The 24284-nt window shown below is 41.8% G+C and overlaps 1 protein-coding gene across 8 annotated transcripts in view; it reads right to left on the reverse strand.

Annotated features, from left to right (window-relative positions):
• The window catches only part of SCYL3 (SCY1 like pseudokinase 3), a 47972-nt gene extending 24049 nt beyond the window's left edge, over nucleotides 1-23923 (reverse strand). The window contains exons 1-5 of one of the 8 annotated variants that reach the window (XM_073899994.1): nucleotides 23465-23923; nucleotides 22337-22432; nucleotides 18624-18838; nucleotides 2617-2802; nucleotides 555-668 (exon numbers count right to left, since the gene is read on the reverse strand). In XM_073899994.1, the coding sequence (XP_073756095.1) occupies nucleotides 555-668; nucleotides 2617-2802; nucleotides 18624-18788 (465 nt within the window). In that variant the 5' untranslated portion in view covers nucleotides 18789-18838; nucleotides 22337-22432; nucleotides 23465-23923. Of the gene's footprint in view, nucleotides 1-554; nucleotides 669-1001; nucleotides 1029-1053; nucleotides 1118-2616; nucleotides 2803-3403; nucleotides 3424-18623; nucleotides 18839-19148; nucleotides 19168-19366; nucleotides 19440-22336; nucleotides 22433-23175; nucleotides 23415-23464 lie in introns of those variants that run through there. The other 7 variants (XM_025878077.2, XM_025878073.2, XM_073899992.1 and 4 more) reach the window with 7 other exon arrangements.
• Between the last annotated feature and the right edge of the window lie 361 nt (nucleotides 23924-24284).

The raw sequence follows: 24284 nt of genomic DNA on the forward strand, positions 1-24284 counted from the left end.
AAGGTAATTTCTTTTTTTTTTTTTTTAAAGATTTTATTTATTTACTTGACAGAGAGAGACACAGCGAGAGAGGGAACACAAGCAGGGGGAGTGGGAGAGGGAGAAGCAGGCTTCCCGCTGAGCAGGGAGCCCGACGCGGGGCTCGATCCCAGGACCCTGGGACCATGACCTGACCTAAAGACAGACGCTTAACGACTGAGCCACCCAGGTGCCCCGCAAAGGTAATTTCAATATTAAACATTAAGTGGTGTGATTAAGTACAGGGTACTAGAGAAGCAGAAGGCAGGAACATTTAATTAAAAATTTGACCTGACCGAGCCAGTTTACCTCTCAGTCTCAAGTTCCTCAGCTACCAAATGAGACAAGAAGAAATGAAGGCTGGGGCCCCTCTGAAGAATAAACCCCTACCGTTCTGCGAATAGGAGCAGTGACAGAAAAGTCAAGTCTCCAAATCTAAGATCACTCTAACACTGAAGGAAAATCCCCAGGTAAGAACCACATACCAAAATGCTATCAAATTCTGCAAGACAAAGGGGGCCCATCCCCTGGCTTACCTCGGGCGTGGCCTGAGGAACTTTACAGACGGTTTCCATTCCTCCCAGCTTCCAGTGCCCATCTTCACTCACAAACACAGATGATAAGCAGACATTGTTGTGTGTTAGGTGTCCCTGGGAAAAAAAACAGGAGGAAGCTGCCACTAGAAATTTTGAAGCAGGAGTTTTAAAAAACTAAATACTGAACACCAAAAAGAGATATGGCAAGTCATCCCACTCGTGGCATGATAAATGGAAGTACAACTTTAAGGAATGACAGACTGAATAAGCCTGCTTAATTAAGCATTATGAGGTTGGAGAACAGGGAAGTGCAATGAAAGGGCTTTTCCTTGGCTGCACATCCCTGCTTCCACGGGTGTCAGGAGAACCAAGGATTCCTTAAGTGTGAGGTTACAAGTCTTTAGAGCCTACATCGTTTGCTTCCATCCTTTAAAAGATAAAGTTTACCTTTGCTCCCATAGGTTATTGTATTACTTTTCTCCTCTAAATTCTTCCTCACCTACATTCTATCACGAACCCAGATCCACTTCACCTGAAATCTTGTCAGTAGGCATTTAAAAATCCTGCCCAGAGAAGAGGAAAATGGAATAAGGACCACCAGAAATACCCCACAGACCACAGAAGTGCAAAAACTTAAAACTATAAAAAATAATACAGTCAGATAAATGAGAAGAAAGAAGAAAATGAGAACAGGATTGAAGTGTGTTTTTTTCCTGAACCAGAAATCATTTCAGTAGACAAGTGCATTTTAAATATTCTACTCACTAGATCAAGTATGTACAAATTTTGATATATATTGTGTATATACATATATTCTAAAGGAAGGTTCAGAATAGTATGTATGGTATTTTTACATCTGAGAAAAAACAAAGGAGAATAAGCACAGGGACATTTGGTTTAGATGCACACCGACCATCTCTGGACTAATACGCTGATCACCATGGTTGCCTCTGGAGAGAGGTGGGGTGCTGGATTCAGGGTGGGGGGCTTACTCTTCCCTATATGCACTCTCACACTAGTCAAACTTTCTACCATGTGCATGTACTTTCTCCAACGAGGAAAATATTCCTCCACGTGAAGCACTAATTCTTCTTCTTTGTATGAATCTTAGACATACTTTTAAGAGACAATAAATCCAAACTGATATTTGGAATCAGTCTCCCATTAATAGAAAAAGTTAAAACAAACAAACAAAAAAAAACATACACTGAGATGAGTCAAATGCAAGTGTTTCTAACTTGTGACCGGTAATTTTTAATCTTGGAGGGCTGCCAAAGGCCTTAGTACTCCATTAAGAAATAGCTCAATAATACTGTCAAGAAATAGGCCAGAAGTAAACATAGGCACTCTACCCGTACCCCTTAAGAGCAAATCTGACCACAGTGTTATGAGGCTGTCTCTCGGGGCGCCTGGGTGGCTCAGTCGGTGAAGCGTCTGCCTTCGGCTCAGGTCGTGATCCTGGGGTTCCAGGATCCAGCCCTGCATGGAGCTTCCTGCTGCTCTCTCTCACCGCTCCTCCCCCCACTAGTGCTTGCTCTCTCTCCCTCAAATAAATAAATAACCTTAAAAAAAAAAAAAAAGAGGTTGTCCCTCAGTAGCACCACCCACTCAAATGAGAAAGGGGTGTGTAAAGCTCTGCCTTTTCCTAAGAAATGGTCATTTCTTCCTTCAAAATCTAAAATGTAACAAAATTGGGATCAAATAGGAACTCTGGTCCACAGCAACATCAGTGTTAAGGCTTTATCTTTGTCTTAAAAACAGTAATACCAGCTGCAGGTATTTTTAGGTAAAGACTTCCCTCAAACTAGAGGGAGACAATAGTAAACCGAAATAAAGTCTATAAAAAACTGCCCAGGGTTGGAGAAGCCCTTGCCCATTCCACAAACCACCTGTCTGGAGCCCTTCTGGTGCCTTCCAACGTGCTCATTTTCCTCCGGAAGACTCAAGTAAGAATAGCAACTTATGATTTCTGTACCTCCCATAACTTAAAAGCACTAGCACACACATCAACCCTCCGGCCTGTAGCAAGGCCTGTGAGGCAGACGGTGCCCAGGTTACTTACTCGGTCATGAAGGAAGATGAGAGCCAGCAGTATGTCATAGATCCCGGCACAGACCTCTGCAGAAGACAGCGTTTCTAAAGCCACCTCCAAAGGCTGCACGCGCTCAGTGACCAGATGAATCCCAGCTGCCTCCACAGTGCAAGATAAAAATCTTAGCAAGCAAGGGTGACGAAGTGTCTTCAAATGCTTTAAAAATACAAATGGAAGGGTTGGTAGAGTTAATGACTCAGAACCAGACTGACATATCGCAGTCAGAGTATGAACATGTACACTTGCATTCAAGGTCCCTCCCAGCTCCTCACCTACCCCCCTAAACTTCAAATAAGGCACAGGAAAATTTATGACCTGTTCTGACTTCATTCACCTTACCAACATTTAAATAAATCTACAAAGACTTCTGGTTCCCTTACGACAGTGTAAGCCCCCTAGGAGCCCAGGCCTCCCAATGATTACTGCCATACACTCTGAACAAAGTACCAAAAACAATGACCCGAGAACTTGGCAAAGTAAAAAAAGCACGCAGATTACGCAGGGGAGTCAAAGTGAGGAGAACAGACAGCTGTGGGAGTACGTGTTCTGGTGTCGGGTTGGCTCTTCTCACAGCTGTGAACTGAAGGCAGGCCCCGCTCGCAGAGCAGGGTAGCAGAGATGGCTAAAACTGACAAAGACCTTGCCATCCTTCTGGCCAGAAGAAGGACAGAAAGGAGCCAAGACAAGCCTGAGTATGATGATATCCCAGAGGGGAGAGAATTGGAGAAGGACATGCCCTGGTTATCTGTATACCCACACAGGTCTCAGACTAACTCCTGAACCAAGTAAGCATGGACAAAACAGACCCAAACCAGCGGAGCAAACTTTTGAGAAATGAACTGAGGTTGAACTACCACACACAGGAAGGAAGGGTGGGAGGAGAGTAGTTAGAAGACTTGAAGCCTGAACCAAAGGGGATCAACTGCCTGCTAAATCAAAAACATCAATAATCTCCGGAAGATTTTAACGGAACCAAGAGTCTATGCAACGTGACATTCAAAATGTCCAGGATGCAATCCAAAATAGTTTTACTCAACAAAGAACCATAAAAAAGTGAAAAGACAACCAACAAATATCAGTCCCAAGATGGACAAGATATTAGAATTATTAGAAAAAATTTAAAGCAGCTTAACCATTATATTATAACCATTCTTCCCTAGAGGTAAAGGAAAACAGTTAGGAAATAAATAGAAAGAAGCTCTCAGCAGAGAAAGAAATGTTATTTAAAATAAGTGGAAGTCTTAGGACGGAAAAATAAAATATTAGAAACTAATTCAATGAATGGACCAACAACAAATGCAGATGGTAGAGGCAAGTGTCAGTGAATCTGGCTATGTTAACCAATCTGAAAAACAAAGAGAAAAAGTTCTTTATTTTTTTTTAAGTGATCATAGCATCAAGAAACTGTGTGACAATAACAAAAGCTATATCTATCTATCTATCTATCTAACATATATAACTGGAGTCCCAAGAAAGAGAAGAAAAGAATCGGGACATAAAAAATGTAATGGCTGAGAACTTTCCAAATTCAGCCAAATACTTAAGTTTACAGATTTAAGAAGTTCAAGGAACACCAAACAGGATAAATCAAAGAAAACTACATCGATACACACTATCATCAAACTGGAGAAAATCAGATAAATAAAAAATCTCAGAAGCAGCTGGAAAAAAAAAAACATGTTATGTGGAGGGGAATGACAATTTGAATGATGCAAATTTCTCAGCAGAAAACACAGAGGCCAAAAGACAAAGGGGAGCACCTTTAAAGCACTGGCAGAAAAAACAGTATCAACCCTGAATTATGTAGCAAAAATATCCTACAGGAAAAAAACAGTAAAAAAAGGCAATTTTGTTCATGGAAAACAGAAAAGTTTTATTGCCAGAAGACCTGCTCTATAAAAAATGCTAAAGGAAGCTCTTCAAGCTGAAGAGGAAATGATACCAAAGGGAAATGTGGATCTCCAGAAATGAAGGAAGAGCATCAGAAATGGTAAATATCAGGATTGATTCAAAGGCTACGTTTTTACTTATTTAAAATATGTATGACTATTTAGAGCAGACACCACAACACTGCTGGGTGAGGTTTATAATGTGTGTGATGTACAGGTGACCCTTGGACAACACAGGTTTAAATTGTGTGTCTACTTCTATGCAGATTTTTTTAATAAACACTGCACAGTGCTGTAAATGGATTTTCCTTATGACTTTCTTAATAACATTTTCTTTACCCTACTTTATTGTAAAAATACAGTATATAATCCATATCACATTAGATGTGTTAATTGACTGTTTATATTATCAACAAGTCTTCCAGTCAACAGTAGGTTATTAGTAGTTAAGTTTTTGGGGGAGTCAAAACTTATACGCAAATTTCCGATTGTGCAGGGAATCAGTACCCCTAACCCCAGTGTTGATCAAGGGTTAACCGTGTACCTACAGTGTGTGTAGACAGTTGATATGTATGTAACAAAAGGACAGTAGGGCTGGGGCTGGAGACATCTATCTGATTCCAGGGCTTCTACGTTTTATGTGATTGGTACAATACTAACCACAGATAGATGATTAAGAGCTAGTTATTAAACTGAAATCCTTCGTGCAACCATTAAAAAGTATAAAGAAATGTAGCTGAAAAATCAAGGTAAAATGAAATACTAAGAGCTATTTAAATGAACCAAAAAAAGAGAAGGGGAACAGAAGAACAAAATCCAAAAGGGAGCAAACAGAAAACAAATAACGAATAATAAAAGTCAACAACACTAATAATTACATGAAATGTTAATGATCTAAACATTCCAGTTAAGGGGTGCCTGGGTGGCTCAGTCGTTAAGCGTCTGCCTTGGCTCAGGTCATGATCCTGGGGTCCTGGGATCGAGCCCTGCTTGGCGGGAAGCCTGCTTCTCCCTCTCCCACTCCCCCTGCTTGTGTTCCCTCTCTCGCTGTCAGATAAATAAAATCTTAAAAAAAAAAAATTTAAACATTCCAATTAGGAAAAGAGGAAGACCCACAATATGCTGCCTATGAGACTGACTTTAAAAATAAAGACAGAGATAGGTGAATGGATAGAAACTGAATTGACAGAATAGGATATACCATTAAGACAGTAAGCATAAGAAGGCTAAAGTGGATATATTCTTATCAGAGAAAATATACTTCAAGACAGAGAGTACTGCAAGAGATTAAATGGGACATTTCTTAAAGAATAAAAGGACAATTCATTAAAAAGACATCACAACTATGAAGGTGGAAGCTCCTAAGAGCAGAGCCTTAAAATATGCATGGAGCAAAAATGAAATGGAGAAACAATTCCACGATTCCAGGATCACAGTCGGAGATTTTAAAACTCCTCTTTCAGCAATCAACAGAACTAGCAACAGCAAACAAACAAAAAATAAACGAAAGCACAGGCAACCTAATCAAACTGACATTTGGAAAACACTAGACCAAGTGACTGCAGAACACACACTCTTCACAGGAGAAAGAATCCCAGAAACAGACTCCACGCTGGGCCATAACATCATTTTAAATGGATGAGTACCTTAGATGTCTTTTGTTGATCTTGTTTTCTTAATAGTTACCTCTTTATTTATCAAGCACTTAATCTCCTTAAAAATGTTTCACCATCTTTATAACTTACCATTTTATTAATCTAGAAAAGTTACCATTAAATATTTTTGTTCAGAGCAAGATGGCGGAGGAGTAGGAGACCTGGATTTTATCTGGTCTCAGGAATTCAGCTGAATAGGGATCAAACCATTCTGAACACCTACGAACTCACCAGGAGATCGAAGAGGAGAGTAGCAACAACTCTCTGAACAGAAAAGTGACCACTTACTGGAAGGTAGGACGTGTGGAGAAGTGAATCCGAGGCGATATTCGGGAGGATAGACAGCGGGGGAGGGGGCCTCCGTTGGCCGCTTCTGGAAAGGGATAGAGCCGCGGGGCACAAAATCGGAACTTTTAGAAGTCGGCTCCGCTGAGGGACGTCCCTCCAGTGGCTAAGTGGGGGGTGGAACCCTTGCTGGGACCGTGTGGTCTCAGGACCCTCGGGGTCACAGAAAGACCGGGGGTGCCTGAGTGCAGCAGAGCTCCCAGGTATCGGAGCAGGGAAGCCGGCTGCAGAGACGGAGCCGAGGAACGGGCTCTCAGCTCGGGGTTGCCATAAACTGTGATCGGTGACAGTCGGGCCACTGCTCCTCCAGCAGGGACCCAACAAGCGGCAGATCCGGGGAGACTCCCTTCCCTCCCCCGGGAGGAGGGGCCCGGGAGCACACCGCAGGGATCTGCTGGGTTTGGAGACTCCACACGGGTCGGGTGCCAGACACAGAAACGCTCGGTCACAGGCCGGGTGAACACGTAGTGCGGCCGGAGACCGGGGAGACGGGAGTGACTGACTGCTTTTCTCTGGGGGCGCACTGAGGAGTGGGGCCCCGAGTTCTCGGCTCCTCCCAGGGGGAGATTGGGAGGCCGCCATTTTCACCCTGGTCCCCCAAAGCTGTACCGAGAGCTTGCAGGGAACAAAAGCTCCTGAGAGCAAACCCGAGCGGATTACTTAGCCCAGACCGACAAGGGTGGGGCAATTCCGCCTCCGGCAAAGATATTTGGGAACCACGGCAACAGGCCCCTCCCCCAGAAGATCAGCACGAACAGCCAGCCAAGACCAAGTTTACCGATCAAGGAAAACAGGAGAACTCCAGTGCTAGGGGAATACTGCACATAGAATTCATGGCTTTTTTACCATGATTCATTAGTCTTTCAAAGTTAATTTTTTTTACTTTTTTTTTGAATTTTTCTTTTTCCCTTTTTCAACCAACATCTTATCAATCCCTTTTTTAAAAAAAATTTTATTTTTCATTTTTAGAGTCATATTCTATCCCTTTATAGTAGTTACCCTTATCTTTGGCATATATATATATATATATATATATATATATATATAAGTTGTTCTTTCTTTAAAATTTTGAGATACAATTTCTTCTAACAGATCAGAATATACCCTAAATCTCTAGTGTATGGCTTTGTTCTAGTCTCCTGCCTCATCACATTCTCTCCCTTTTTTTCTTTAATCCTCTTCTTTCTTTCTTCAAACACCTTATCAATTCCTTTTTTAAAATTTTTTATACTTTTCATCTTTACAGTCATACTCCATCCCTTCATCGTATCAACCCTTATTTTGTACACATTTAAGTCTTTTTTTCTTTAAAATTTTAGGAGGAACTTTCTTCTAACAGACCAAAATACACCCAAAATCTAGTGTGTGGCACTGATCTATGTACCAGCCTGATCATATTTGATCATATTCTGTTTTTTTTTTTGTTCTGTTTTTGTTTGTTTTTATCTTTTTCTTTTCCTCTTTTTTCTTTCCCTTTCTTTTCCCCTGGTTTCAGCTCTTTTCTGATTTGTTTAGAGTATATTTCTGGGGATGTTGTTAACCTGTTAGCATTTTGTTCTCTCATTCATCTATTCTCCTCTGGACAAAATGACAAGACGAAAAAAATCATCTCAACAAAAAGAACAAGAGGTAATACCGTCTGCCAGGGACCTACTCAATATGGACATTAGTACGAAGTCAGAATCATGATTTTAAAGATACTACCTGGGCTTGAAAAAAGCATGGAAGTTATTAGAGAAACCCTTTCTGGAGAAATAAAAGAACTAAAATCTACCCAAGTCGAAATCAAAAAGGCTATTAGTGAGGTGCAATCAAAATGGGGGCACTAACTACTAGGATAAGTGAGGCAGAAGAGAGAATCAGCAATATAGAAGACCAAATGATGGAAAATAAAGAAGCTGAGAAAAAGAGAAAAACAACTACTGGATCACGAGGGCAGAATTCGAGAGATAAGCGATACCATAAACGAAAAAACATTAGAATAATTGGGATCCCAGAAGAAGAAGAAAGAGAGAGAGGGGCAGAAGGTATATTGGAGCAAATTAGAGCAGAGAACTTCCCTAATGTGGGGAAGGAAACAGGCATCAAAATCCAGGAGGCACAGAGAACCCCTCTCAAAATCAATAAAAAAAGGTCAACACCCCGACATCTAATAGTAAAACTTGCGAGTCTCAGAGACAAAGAGAAAATCTTGAAAGCAGCTTGGGAGAAGAGATATGTAACCTATAATGGTAGAAACATTAGATTGGCAACAGACCTATCCACAGAGACCTGGCAGGCCAGAAAGGACTGGCATGATATATTCAGAGCACTAAATGAGAAAAATACGCAGCCAAGAATACTATATCCAGCTAGGCTGTCATTGAAAATACAAGACCAGTGCTCTAACCCCTGAGCTATGGAGCCGCTGTCATTGAAAATAGAAGGAGAGATAAAAAGCTTCCAGCACAAACAAAAACTAAAGGAATTTGCAAACACAAAACCAGCCCTAAAAGAAATATTGAAAGGGGTCCTCTAAGCAAAGAGAGAGCCTAAAAGCAGCATAGATCAGAAAGGAACACAGACAATATACAGTCACAGTCACCTTACAGGCAATACAATGGCACTAAATTCATATCTTTCAATAGTTACCCTGAATGTAAATGGGCTAAATGCCCCAATCAAAAGACACGGGCTATCAGATTGATTAAAAAACAAGACCCATTGATATGCTGTCTGCAAGAGACTCATTTTAGACCCAAAGACACCCCCAGATTGAAAGTGAGGGGGTGGAAAACCATTTACCATGCTAATGGACACCAAAAGAAAGCTGGGGTGGCAATCCTTATATCAGACAAATTAGATTTTAAAACAAAGACTGTAATAAGAGATGAGGAAGGACACTGTATCCTACTTAAAGGGTCTATCCAACAAGAAGATCTAACAATTGTAAATATCGATGCCCCTAGCATGGGAGCAGCCAATTATATAAGGCAATTAATAACAAAAGCAAAGAAACACATTGACAACAATACATAATAGTGGGGGACTTTAACACCCCCCTCACTGAAATGGACAGATCATCTAAGCAAAAGATCAACAAGGAAATAAAGACTTTAAATGACACAATGGACCAAATGGACTTCACAGACATATTCAGAACATTCTATCCCAAAGCAACGGAACACACATTCTTCTCTAGTGCCCATCGAACATTCTCCAGAATTGTTCACATCCTAGGTCACAAATCAGGTCTCAACCGGTACCAAAAGACTGGGATCAGTCCCTTCATGTTTTCAGACCACAATGCTTTGAAACTAGAACTCAATCACAAGAGGAAAGTCAGAAAGAACTCAAATACATGGAGGCTAAAGAGCATCCTACTAAAGAATGAGTGGGTCAACCAGGAAATTATAGAAGAATTAAAAAAATTCATGGAAACCAATGAAAATGAAAACACAACTGTTCAAAATCTTTGGGATGCAGCAAAGGCAGTCCTAAGAGGAAAGTATATAGCAATCCAAGCCTTTCTCAAGAAACAAGAAAGGTCTCAAATACACAACCTAACCCTACACCTAAGGGAGCTGGAGAGAGAACAGCAAATAAAGCCTAAACCCAGCAGGAGAAAAGAAATAATAAAGATCAGAGAAGAAATCCATGAAATAGAAACCAAAAGAACAGTAGAACAGATCAACGAAACTAGGAGCTGGTTCTTTGAAAGAATTCACAAGATTGATAAACCCCTGGCCAGACTGATCAAAAAGAAAAAGAGAAATGACCCAAATCAACAAAATCATGAATGAAAGAGGAGAGATCACAACCAACACCAAAGAAATACAAAGAATTATAAGAACATATTATGAGCATCTCTATGCCAGCAAATAGGAGAACCTGGAAGAAATGGATGCATTCCTAGAGATGTATCAACTACCAAAATTGAACCAGGAAGAAATAGAAAACCTGAACAGACCTATAACCACTAAGGAAATTGAAGCAGTCATCAAAAATCTCCCAAGAAACAAAAGGCTGGGGCCAGATGGCTTCCAGGGGAATTCTACCAGACATTTAAAGAAGAATTAATACCTATTCTCCTGAAACTGTTCCAAAAAATAGAAATGGGAGGAAAACTTTCAAACTCACTTTATGAGGCCACCATTACCTTGATCCCAAAACCAGACAAAGACCCCATCAAAAAGGAGAATTACAGACCAATATCCTTGATGAACATGGATCTAAAAATTCTCACCAAAATACTAGCCAATAGGATCCAACAGTAAATTAAAAGGATTATTCACCACGACCAAGTGGGATTTATCCCTGGGCTGCAAGGTTGGTTCAACATCTGCAAATCAGGGGCGCCTGGGTGGCTCAGTCGTTAAGCATCTGCCTTCGGCTCAGCTCATGATCCCAAGGTCCTGGGATCGAGTCCCACACTGCGCTCCCTGCTCGGCAGGAAGCCTTCTTCTCTCTCTCCCATTCCCCCTGCTTGTGTTCCTGCTCTCGCTCTCTCTCTCTGTCAAATAAATAAATAAAATCTTTAAAAATAAATAAATAAAAACATCCGCAAATCAATCAATGTGATACAATACATTAACAAAAGAAAGAACAAGAATCATATGATCCTCTCAATAGATGCAGAAAAAGCATTTGACAAAGTACAGTATCCTTTCTTGATCAAAACTCAGGGACAGAGGGTACATATCTCAATATCATAAAAGCCATCTATGAAAAACCTACAGCAAATATCATTCTCAATGGGGAAAAACTGAGAGCTTTCCCCCTAAGGTCAGGAACGCGGCAGGGATGTCTACTCTCACCACTGCTATTCAACATAGTATTAGAAGTCCTAGCCACAGCAATCAGACAACAAAAAGAAATCAAAGGCATCCAAATCGGCAAAGAGGAAGTCCAACTCTCACTCTTTGCAGATGATATGATACTTTATGTGGAAAACCCAAAAGACTCCACCCCAAAACTGCTAGAACTCATACAAGAATTCAGTCAAGTGGCAGGATATAAAATCAATGCACAGAAATCAGTGGCATTTCTATATACCAACAACAAGACAGAAGAGAGACAAATCAAGGAGTCAGTCCCATTTACAATTGCACCCAAAACCATAAGATACCTAGGAATAAATCTAACCAAAGAGGCCAAGATCTGTACTCAGAAAACTATAAAATGCTCATGAAAGAAACTGAGGAAGACACAAAGAAATGGAAAAATGTTCCATGCTCATGGATTGGAAGAACAAACATTGTGAAGATGTCAATGCTACCTAGAGCAATCTACACATTCAAGGCAATCCGCACCAAAATACCATCCACTTTTTTCAAAGAAATGGAACAAATAATCCTAAAATTTGTAGGGAACCAGAAAAGACCCCAAATAGCCAGAGGAATATTGAAAAAGAAAAGCAAAGCTGGCGGCATCACAATTCCGGACTTCCAGCTCTATTACAAAGCTGTCATCACCAAGACAGTATGGTACTGGCACAAAAACAGACACAGAGATCATTAGAACAGAATAGAGAGCCCAAAAATGGACCCTCAACTCTATGGTCAACTAATCTTTGACAAAGCAGGAAAGAATGTCCAGTGGCAAAAAGACAGTCTCTTCAACAAATGGTGTTGGGAAAATTAGACAGCCACATGCAGAAGAATGAAACTGGACCATTTCCTTACACCACACACAAAAACAGACTCCAAATGGTTGAAAGACCTAAATGTGAGACAGAAGTTCATCAAAATCCTAAAGGAGAACACAGGCAGCAACCTCTTCGACCTCAGCCGCAGCAACTTCTTCCTAGAAACATCACCAAAGGCGAGGGAAGCAAGGGCAAAAATGATCTACTGGGACCTCATCAAGATAAAAAGCTCTTGCACAGCAAAAGAAACAGTCCACAAAACCAAAAGACAACCGACAGAATGGGAGAAAATATTTGCAAATGATGTATCAGATAAAGGGCTAGTATCCAAAATCTATAAAGAACTTATCAAACTCAACATCCAAAGAACAAATAATCCGATCAAGAAATGGGCAGAAGACATGAACAGACATTATTCCAAAGAAGACATCCAAATGGCCAACAGACATGAAAAAGTACTCAACATCCTTCGGCATCAGGGAAATCCAAATCAAAACCTCAATGAGATACCACCTCACACCCGTCAGAACGGCTAAAATTAACAAGTCAGGAAACGACAGATGTTGGCGGGGATGTGGAGAAAGGGGAACCCTCCTACACTGTTGGTGGGAATGCAAGCTGGTGCAACCACTCTGGAAAACAGTATGGAGGTTCCTCAAACAGCTGAAAATGGAGCTACCATACGATCCAGCAATTGCACTACTGGGTATTTACCACAAAGATACAAATGTAGGGACCCGAAGGGGTACATGCACCCCAATGTTTATAGCAGCAGTGTCCACAATAGCCAAACTGTGGAAAGAGCCAAGATGTCCATCGACAGATGAATGGATAAAGAAGAGGTGGTATATATACACAATGGAATATTATGCAGCCATCAAGAGGAATGAGATCTTGCCATTTGCAACGACGTGGATGGAACTGGAAGGTGTTATGCTGAGTGAAATAAGTCAGTCAGAGAAAGACATGTATCATATGACCTCACTGATACGAGGAATTCTTAATCTCAGGAAAGAAACTGAGGGTTGCTGGAGTGGTGGGGGGTGGGAGTGATGGGGTGGCTGGGTGATAGACATTGGGGAGGGTATGTGCTATGGGGAGCGCTGTGAATTGTGCAAGACTGTTGAATCACAGATCTGTACCTCTGAAACAAATAATGCAATACATGTTAAGAAAAAAAAGGAAGAAGATAGCAGGAGGGGAACAATGAAGGGGGGAAATCAGAGGGGGAGACGAACCACGAGAGACGATGGACTCTGAAAAACAAACTGAGGGTTCTAGAGGGGAGGGGGGTGGGGGGATGAGTTAGCGTGGTGGTGGGTATTAAAGAAGGCACGTTCTGCGCAGAGCACTGGGTGTTATGCACAAACAATGAATCATAAAAAATAAATAAATAAATAAATTTAATTTTACCTTCAAAAAGAATAAATATTTTTGTTTACATGCTTCACACCAGTAGAAACATTAGATAAGTAGCTCATATATGTATCTATAATACACATTTTCATTTACATATATAAATAAGACACAAATACCATAAAACCCCCATAAAATAGAACGTGCTGAAAGAGAAGAGTAAAAGTGAATTTAAACAGACATTTTTGATTTTCTCCCCAAACTGAAATGAATCATTTTGACCAATCCCGAGGTTATGGATGTTCCACTCTAGAAATCCCTAACATACAGTATTTTCCCCATACATACCTCTTCTCATCGTCCTGTTCTCTAACCAGACACAGAGTATACAAAGATGGATGACAAACACATGGCAATGCTGTGTCTGACTAAGAGAGGTTAAATCTGTGGAGTTTCTTTCCTACCCTGCTTGGTTTTGTAACAGCCCTATCAGATGCAGACTTTCCAATTAGACTTGATAGTAAACAATTCCCAACCCAGGAAGAAATAACTGTATCATTTATTTACAACAAAATTGTAAAATGCCAGAATGATGGTTTTCCTTAAAAATCACCCAGTCTTTCTAAAAAATTACATGGCCTTAAATCTCTGGGGTCTGCCCTGCACAATCCACTGGACACTGGGGAAGCCTGGTAAATCAATCATCAAACTGGGAGACCAATGAAGATTTCACTTGGAGAAAAATCCTCAATATAACATCAGGTTTCATTTTCACAAATAAGCACTCAGTATGGAACATTCCAAAATACCTTTTTGTTAGAATATGAGATCGTACAAGAGCCCGTAACACAACACTGATACAAATTTTCTATTAGTTGCTTCAAACCTGTCTATTAAGGTAAAACTATAGGAGAATCTTCTGAGGAGATGGATTTGTTTAGTTTCTTTTCTTAAAATAATCTCAAACTTTGACAACTCTAGGAATAGCTTCAATAGGATTTTTTGTTTGTTCTTAAGAAAGCTGTTACCCTCCCTTGGGTTACTCTAATAAAAAATAATTAAGAAAATTCTTTAGCAATTATGAACTATTAATTTGTGCATATACCTTTAAAATAATCCATACTTATGCATATAAATACAACAAAGACCCAGAGGAGCCATGAGTTGTGCTAGTGAGCTGGTTGAATGACTACAGTTAAGTGGAGAGAACTTCTTGCCAGTATTTTTTGAGCTATGGTTTCTGAGTAAAATTATGCAGCCTCTTTCATATTTTTGCATTTTAAGAATCATTTCAAATAATTTGCAAAACAAAAATCAAATACTTTCTAACTTTTCACTTTTGCCTGCTCAGGAAAAAAAATATTCATTCAGCTTTTATTTCTTAGGGCTCTAATTATTTTCCTTGGGTTTTATGTGCCTTCTTTTATTCCTCTAATACTCAGGGCAGACTAGTAAATCAGGAGAAATACTACCTGGTTGAGTACTGGCATAAAAATAAATAGAGTTGTAAATTTCACCCCATTAAAAAATGAAATAATAAATTTCATTTAGCTTATTTTTTTTAACCCTACATTCCCAGCAGAATTCTTGGTCCACAGTGACTTGTTTGTTTAATGAAGAAGAAAGGAAGGAATAACTCATTGCATGATTCTGAACAAGGCACGTAACTTAGCAGCAATAACCTCATTTGTTACTCCTCTTCAGCACGCACAATATTTTGCATAAATTATGCATACAGATTCACAGGAAAATTAGCGTGACAAGATGCAGCTGCTAAGTTTAATGAGATTTTCTCACTAACATCAACCAAAGAGATAAATGACTCTTGTTCTGGTGGAGAAAGGGGACTTTGTGGAAGGAGTGCCTTGGAAGTATCATCTGTCCTAGGGACGCCTGAGTGGCTGTCAGTTAAGCTTCTGCTTTCGGCTCAGGTCATGATCCCAGGGTCCTGAGATCAAGTCCCACATCGGGCTCCCTGCTCAGTGGAGTCTGCTTCTCCCTCTCTCACTCCCCCTGCTTGTGGTCCCTTTCTCTGTCAAATAAATAAATAAAATCTTCAGGGAAAAAAATGAGTGGCACTGGATAATCTGTCCATATTTGTACTTATCCATGCCCACACAGAGATGTTAGGTGTGAAAGTCAAGTCTTGAATATAAACTCTAGTTTTCAGGAATGGGTTATGACTCAGCTATAGCAGAGTAATTCAAGCCTTAGGGGCTTAGCTTTTCATTACCATTCTACCTCGGTTTGCTCTTTCACTTTGAGAACTACACAACATAGTCATTATTTAGCTCAAATTCACTTGCAAGTTTTTAGACAGGAAGCAAGCCATAATTTCACTCTGTTGAAGAAATATGACAAAATAATCAAGATTCCTAAACTAAGAGCAAAAATTTTCAGGGAGAACTATTCTTCCTTCTTCTCTTAAGATTCAAGAGCATTCATGAAGAAGAGCATCCTTCTCCCAGGCAGGAGCACAGCATCCACGTTCGTATTCCTGCAGTCAGTGTGGCTGCCTTGGTAGCATGAAGACAGTCAGGAATCATTCTGTGAGTCTGTCCTTCCCGTGAGGCCCTAACAAAGCACTCAGATGACAGCAAGCCAAAGTAACCAAATTCTGATTTAGGAGTTATCATTCCTTATTGACTATTCATTAGAAATGAGTCATAACCACCAGGGAGAAAACTTACTATTATAGCTAATGAGTTCAAGATAAAATGAGAAGATCTGATGGACTCGAAGAATTTCTAATACTGTTTTGTGGCCAAAGGTTATGCCTGCGTTTCTTCTTATTCCAGAGGTCACAGGGCACTGTGACTCTTGTTTTTTATTTATAACACTAGAGGAAGAGCACACTTACAACCTAACAGTATTTGCAAGGAAAACAGTGTATATCCTCTTGAAGTGGTCATTAAAACGATCAGAGGGAGGACTGGGAGCCTGAACTCAGAGAAAGTGAGGTGAGTTAACTATATTGTTTTAATATTTCAGGTATCTATGAAAATCAAGGTCCTAAAACCTGATGAAACGTGATATATTTTTTCAAGTACTGTGATCTAACTCAAAACTCCTTATCATTTAGTTGCCATTTCAAATTCCTCAGATTCATGTGTCAAGTATTCAAAGCCACAAGATGGCCTGCAGAACATAAGAGACAAGTAAGAACTACTGGAAAAAACTCAGCCATGGTTTAGAAGAGTAAGTACTAAGGGGGGAAAAATGTTCCTTCTCAAGCTCTGAATTCCTCCCGCCCAGAAGTCCTCAAACATTGACAGATCTTTTTTCCTTTAAGAACTTTATGATCTGGGGGTGCCTGGGTGGCTCAGTTGGTTAAACATCTGACTCTTCATCACAGCTCAGGTCTTGATCTCAGGGTTGTGAGATCAAGCCTGATGCTGGGCGCAGAGCCTACTTAAAAGACAAAACAAAAAAACTTTATGATCTGGGTTGTTCAAACTTTCTTGGTACATACACCATAAAGAGTAATATAATGTTAAAAAATCTTATGGTCTTATAAAAAAAACTAAGAAAGATGATAAATCTCTAGTATTTCACTAGTAATAATTATCTTAATCACTCTAATTCTTTTACTTAAAAAAATGTGCAATCTCATTAAATGAAAATAGCCTGAAGTATGTCAGATATGAATTGCATATAAGAATATGACAGTGAAGCAAAGCATTTTATCTTTTGCAAAATCACAATAAAAAGTATTAATAGTACGTGGATGGGATGGAAAAGACAAAAACATGGTCTTACCAAAAAGCAAAATTACTTAGCAACAAAATAGCCAGCTATCTTTTTTACCACTATTAACAGAAAATGCATCCCAAGGGGAATATTTTCCTTAGGCACCATAACTGTTAACTTCATGCCTGATCAAAGACATAACATCAAATAATGAACTGATGTGACCAATAAAATGCTGAAATTGTATTACTAACAGAGATACATACTAGAACCCTTTATAATCATTAAAAAAGGCAAAAGCCATTTAAAATAGATATCCCTGTCTCCTACTTATTGCTAGCACAAAGGGACTCATGGTAATACAGATCATAATTTTAACAAAACAAAGCTCTAGGTCCATCTGAAAATAGCGTGCCTGCCATTAACTGAACAGCCGCAACTCTGCGTCCCCTGAAGAACCTTCCTGAAGATAATCTGAATGGTTCAATATCCAAGGAAATACCAACTAACGCCTTTGTTTTCTCTAATTCAAAATGACACTTAGAATTGTCCTACTGAATTATATTCCGAGGTACAATCATGTTTTCTGATACAAGGCTGGGGTCCCCTGACGGTGCCCTTCTAGGAGCAGCAGCCAGAAGGTACAAAATGGGAGGACCTCTTCCCTGAAGAGGAAACTGAAGCCTCTGGAAGTGAATGATCTAAGGCTCCTCAGCAAGAACTAGAGCCCAGGTCCAACGTTCTTTCTGGGGTGTCCAGCCCAAAACTCCAGCTCAACAATCTTTCTGGGGACCTCACAATACCTCGGGAAAAGAAATAAACAGTAGTCACAGTTTCTAAAATATTTTATTTCTAGGTCCATCATCAATATACTAACGGTGAGCACAGCATACTGCAGAGAGAAGTCGAATCGCTATGTCGTACAACTGAAACTAATGTAACACTGTGTGTCAACTACACTCCAATTTAAAAACTAAAATACAAAATTAAAAAGTTAAAAATTAAAATAAATAAAAATAAATAATAGATTTTACAAATTAAAAAATATACTAAAATATACTTCCCCAAATGTCAATACTCAGAGGTTTTTGCTAAGCTAGAGTAACTTCCTTTACCTCATATTAGCCATGGAAAATTACGTTCCAAACTTTCTCATTAAAAAAAATATGATGATAAAAGTTATCACACCGAGTTTTATGAAGCCTTTTGGCTATATCTGTGGTATCTGACTGTGTCATGCAAATTGGGAGATTATCCTATGAAGTAAGGACAACTATGTTCTTAAAGGATATGAATAAAAACACTATTCCTTATGATCTTCCTCCTTTGACCTTAAGTAATTTCAATTTCATATTTTTTAACAGAAAACGAGAGGGTAGGAAGCTCTAACTATGAAGCCGTCACCCATCACAGTACCTTGGCAGCTTTGTTAACTTTGTCTTCATTTTCTCTCTTATACACGAAGACAGAAGCACATCTGCCATCCTGCAGAACAGCGGGGTACACGGCAAGTCCGGAGGGTAAGGTGAAAGGTGGCTCCTTCAGCGCGTAGCTCTTCAAAGCACTGCTCTCTGATCCCATCCCTTACGCAGTGAGGCGGTGCTGCAGCTCCTCCACAAAGCCAAGCAGAGCTGAAAGAAAACAGAAAACACCGTCCAACATGGGTCTCTGTCTGCAACACGTGCTGGAGATCCCAGGGACCCAGACCCAGCCACTCAAACCCACTCATTTCTCTGACCCTCATCAACTAGGCCATTTGGCGATAAAAATGGGAAATGCTCAGCCAGTTGCCAGCCATGCTTGTCAAGGAACCACCAACAGCTCTAGAGAAAATGCACTTAAACGCCCCCCTCCCCTCCCACGGAGACCCTTCCAGAGTGCAAGGGCGATCAAAACCAGGGTAAGATCATCTATGCTCCCTAACCCATGCACATACCCTGCCTCACAGGAAAGGGTTACAAAATCTGATAATTCATCAGTGAGAAAACTTCTGTATAATAGTATATAAAACAACAGCTTAAAATTATAGAAAGAACATTACAACCTAGAAAGCATTTCTAACAATGAGAAAAACATGTTAACAAGTGCAGCGCTCATACAGGCCAAGCAAAGCAGCGCAAACACCAGCAGAACAAGGGGAAAGGAAAGGGACAACTCACTGAACACAAAGGGCAATGACCACAACAGAGTACATCCTCACTGCTCCTCACACTCGCGCTAAGTACAAAGGGGGCAGTGCAAAACTGTATCATCCCAAATGCTAAAAAACCCACACATGCAGGAAATGCTAGAAAATGCAAACTACCCTATAACGACAGAAAATAGATCAGTGGTTGCCTGGGGTGGGGCCCCAGGAAGAGGAGAGGGTTGCGGAGGGCTATAAGGAAACTTTGGGGGGAACAGAGTCATTATCTTGATTATGGTAAAGGGTGATTACAAATACCAAAACTTATAAAATCATACGCTTTAAAATATGTTCCGTTTATTACGTGTCAATTATACTTGAATAACGCTGTTTCAAAAAGAAATATACGTTATAAATCTATGTCTCCATCTATGCATGTATCTATACAGACACATAAGATATATACACACAAAGCCTTGAAAAAACATGCTCGAGTATTAATAGAGGTTTGCGGTAGGTGTCAGATCACGGGTAATTCCCAGGCAGGCAGACAGACACATGCCTGCACCTCCCCAGTCTATTACAATAAAAACATATCTTTCTCTGCAAAGGAGATACAAATTCCCATGGTTATGGGACGACTGCGGACGCGGCGTCCGTAGAATAGCACAGGGCCGCCTACCAAGGGTGGCAGGCACCTAAGGAGGACGCGCAGCCTCCCAGGTTCCAACCAGCGCTGCCAGACCACGCCATTTACCCTAAGGATCCAAGAGCCTGAAGATTTACGTGGAAATTTCTCTATTTTTCAATGTTGGTTCAAATGTTTTTAAACCCGTAGAGGCCAAACTACGTATGTTTGCAAAATGTGGGTCAGTTTGCAGTCCTGGCTTTACCATAGTGTAAAAAAATAAAACCTAAAGGGGGTTCTTAACTAACTGGCAATGTAGCAAGAAGTTGCCAGTTCTAAATAACACGGCCAAACATTCTACAAAGATCTTTAAAAATTTCAGTTAAACAAATCCCATCCTTTAAATAAATATACACCCAACAATCATACACAGACCCACTACTGAGATTTTTTTTTCCACTTTAGTGAAGTTCCACACAACACTCTGGGTGACCAAAGTATGAAATGCTGCTCAAGACACATACTTAACAGAGAATTCCAAGTGCCTACAGACCCACATACATCGCTGTATAAGTAACACAACACGTACAAGGGCTAAAGCTATCTAAAATTGAAATTATTCAAAATCCAAGAATACTTCTGAGGATAAGAACTAAGTCGTCTTTGTAACAAACCCACTGAGTTGCTACATACTCTGCACTTTAAGAACAGTAGGGGTAAAAAAACAGTATTAAAAATGCCACGTATCTCAACTATATGTCCCAGTCTCTATTAGGACTACAAATAAATAAAATTAGTATTAATGTAGGCTCACGGGGAAAAGCAACTATTGTTAAATCCCCTGTCCTGGAGATGGTGTGGTGCCTGCCCTACTGTGACAATCCCCCCACTGAACTGTGAGGGTCATGTTTGGTACTTGGGACTTGCTCCTCTCCTCTAGGGCATAGTTAATGGGTCAGGCGCCTTCCTTGGGCCAAAGGGCAGTCAATGCACACATGAGCCATCCCTAGGACCCATGGCCTGGAAGAAGAGCTCAAATGGGCAGATCCTTGCCTGCCTCAGGAATCTGAATGAACAAGTGATACTTCCATTAGCTGAAGGTAAAAGGATGCTATGAGGTAGAGTCAGGGCTATGGCGAGCCAAAGCCACGAAGAAGCAGAAGCTTGGCAAGCAGAGGAAGGCAGCTGACAGTAGAAGGAAAAGCCTAGGCTGGGAGCAGCTTAGTCAGATTTATAGGGGCACATTACTACCCTCCATCTTGAGGCGTCGGGACGCAAAGCTGCAAATCCATTTCCTCCCTGCTTCCTTGACACCCCTACAATCAGGGGTAGCCAGAGGTCCACCCGAGGTAGCTTGAAAGGGTCAACGTTCTTTAAAACCAACTGCCATCTCAGCAGCAGAAAAATCTATAACTCCCACATCTGTAAAACCAGTCAGACTAGAGGAGTTAGTCAGAGAAGGGTTACTTTGAAAAGTGTGTATCTGAGGCTAGTCTAACTTCCTTCTCTCTTTGCCACAAAATACAGCTCTCCAAAATCAACACATAAGGAACTGCAAGAAAATGAAAATCCTCTTGGCAGAATATCATGGTGTTTGTTTAATTTTATTATTAGTCCCCAGAGGAGATAAGACTGAGGAGTGATGCTCTGGTGGAATGAATGGAAGTCAGCAGAGGTATAGGAATGGACATTGTCTTTCTTTTTTCTTTTAAGATTTTATTTTGACACAGAGCACACGCAAGCACACAAGCAGGGGGCGTGGCAGAGGGAGAGGGAGAAGCAGCCCCCCTAGCCCCCTGAGCAGGGAGCCCAAAATGGGCTCCATGCAGGGCTCATCCCAGGGTCCTGGGATCATGACCTCAGCTGAAGGCAGACGCTTAACCAACTGAGCCACCCAGGCGCCCAACGTAGTCATTTCTAAATAGCAAAATACATCCTTGTGGGAACACTGGGCTTTTCAACATCTAGAGTTATGAAAGCTTTACGAGGTTCAAACCCGTAATTTTTCTTAGCAGTGTATATTTTGGGCTTAAGACACTAAGAAATACAACTTGAAAAAAAAAGAAATGACTCCTTTTCTTGAGAGAAAGGATGCCATTTTACTGTTTTGAAAGCACGATTAAGCTTGACAGGTCTACCCATACCAGGAGTGCAATGCTCTGAGTAGTAGGGATTACAGCCTACGTCCATTGCAAACTTTATTAGGTGACAATAAAAAGATGTGCTGTTGACTGCTTTGAAATAAAAAAGTCACAAGAAAAAAAATTCACAAAAAGACACAAAAGGATAGTCTAATATTGTGATCTCAGCATGGTTATTTTGTAGATTTACCATCCCCACTCTCTATAATAAAATGCTGGGTACGCAGTTTCCGACTTGAATAGGCATCAAGGTCTTCTCTTTAAAACCTGGTTCACCTATCTTCCTCCATCCTTTTGCTTACTTGGGCAGCACATCACATTTCTGGGCCACCTGTGGATTATGCAAACGCTTGTCTAGGTCACCGGGCAACTCATACACTCAACTAAGAAATCCATGTCATCTGGGGAACTCTCTCTTCTTCCTCAAAATTTAATCGAGATGATCTTGGTTCTAGCAGTCTCTGCTTGGAGGTTCCAAAGACAATGGCTTGCACTGTGAGTTCTAAGGACACCCTATACTGACTGATATTTTGTTACCTGGTGATAACGTTACCCTGGCCCTTTACTTTGATCTGTTTCAAGTACATATTCCCTGTACTGAACTCAGTCCAGCACTGCTAGCTGACCAGCAATACATAATGAAGCCTTTATGGACCAAAAGAACTAAGTATGATTTCAGCTAGGATCTGAGATGTTACGTGGATATGCACACAGGTCCTTAACTACAATGAACGGTGATTCCGGAATTGAGGACCCGACTCAGTATTCACATGGTTTCCTAAACACACTCTTCCAAGAAATGTTTCATCTTTATTCTAAATAAAAAGCACTATGCAAGCACAGAGCCAGCTGGGCCTCGGGGGGCCCGGCACTCGTCCTGGTGCAAGAACGCCGGCGGCTTCCCGGGGCGGGTGCGCCCCCCGGTTCCCACCGCTCCGGCAGCGCCGCCCGGCTACGTCTGGCCGCGCACACTCGCCCGACCCGCGGCGGGGAGGGCGGCCCGGGGGCCAACGGGGTCCCATCGCGACCGCCGGGGGTAGGCGGGGGCGGAGCTCCCGCCCGCTGGCCCCTCACCTTCCACACCTGCCCGGGAGGCCCGGCTCCGCGGCTTTCTTCGCTAGGTCCGGCAGCCAGCAACGCGCCGGGCGGGGGTCACCCGCGAAGCCCAGATCCGAAGGGCGCCCCGTAACAAGCAGGGAAAGACTGAGCGGAGGCGGAGGGCACAGCTCAACCGGCAGCGACGCCGCGCCGAGCGCGGACCCGCGAGTGGGGCGCGCGCCCACCGCCTCTGCTCCCGGCCCGGCCCCTCCCCCGCGGCCCGGTCCCGCACTGACGAAGGAAGCGGCGCAGGGCTCCCTATTACCTGCGGGAGGGCGGCGGGGAGGCGGCCGAGGGTCTTGGCTCCGGTCCCCTCTTCGCCCCCTGTTGACACCAACCACCCTCGCCTACCCCGTGAGGCTGTGACCACTACACCCACAATCTTCGGGGGGTATGCTCCCTCCGACACCATAGAGATGGGTCCGGAAACCGGACAGAACGCCAGCCTGCAGCCCTCCGACGCCACCACTGAGGTGAACGAACCCGGAACCGAGATAGAGCGGCCGCATAGGTGACTCTCAGGCCGAAGCCATCTTGCGTCTGGGCGCGGGGGCCGGTCGCGGCTTGACTCCCTGCTCCCAGCGGCCTGGTCTGTCTGGGAAGCTGTTTCCTTCCTTGGCGTTTAAGTTGAACTTGCAAGTTTGTCTTGATTTCAATTTTTAGGTCTTTAGACGCGCAGTTTTAATTTGATATCCGCCCGAACCTAAAATGGCCGCTGTCGCCTCTAACAAATAGTAAAGGGGCGGGGCGCAGAAGAGAAGTATGGAAATTGGCCTGGACCTTTAGGAGAGTGACGTCGCTCACCCCAGCGGGCGCGATTGGTTGCGCTGCGTGGGCCGAAGTCGTGCGGAAAACCGGCCGAAGCTGGCGGAGGTGGAAGTTGTTCCGGCTTAAGCCTTTGAGACGGGAAGTTTGAAGTTACGCATAATTCAGCGAAGAGTAAATTGGGACTAGTCATATTAATAGTACTTATTAGTAATGTTAATGGTTTCTACTTAATAGGATGTTGTGAGAATAAAGCGAATATACCTAATAGTTTTGAAACGACTTGACTCAAAGTAAACTGAGTTTTCCCTGTTCTCATC

Source organism: Callorhinus ursinus, unplaced genomic scaffold, assembly GCF_003265705.2.
Source record: "Callorhinus ursinus isolate GAN/ISIS: 27379988/994484 unplaced genomic scaffold, GSC_fseal_2.0 scaffold13, whole genome shotgun sequence".
Classification (NCBI taxonomy): Eukaryota; Metazoa; Chordata; class Mammalia; order Carnivora; family Otariidae; genus Callorhinus; species Callorhinus ursinus.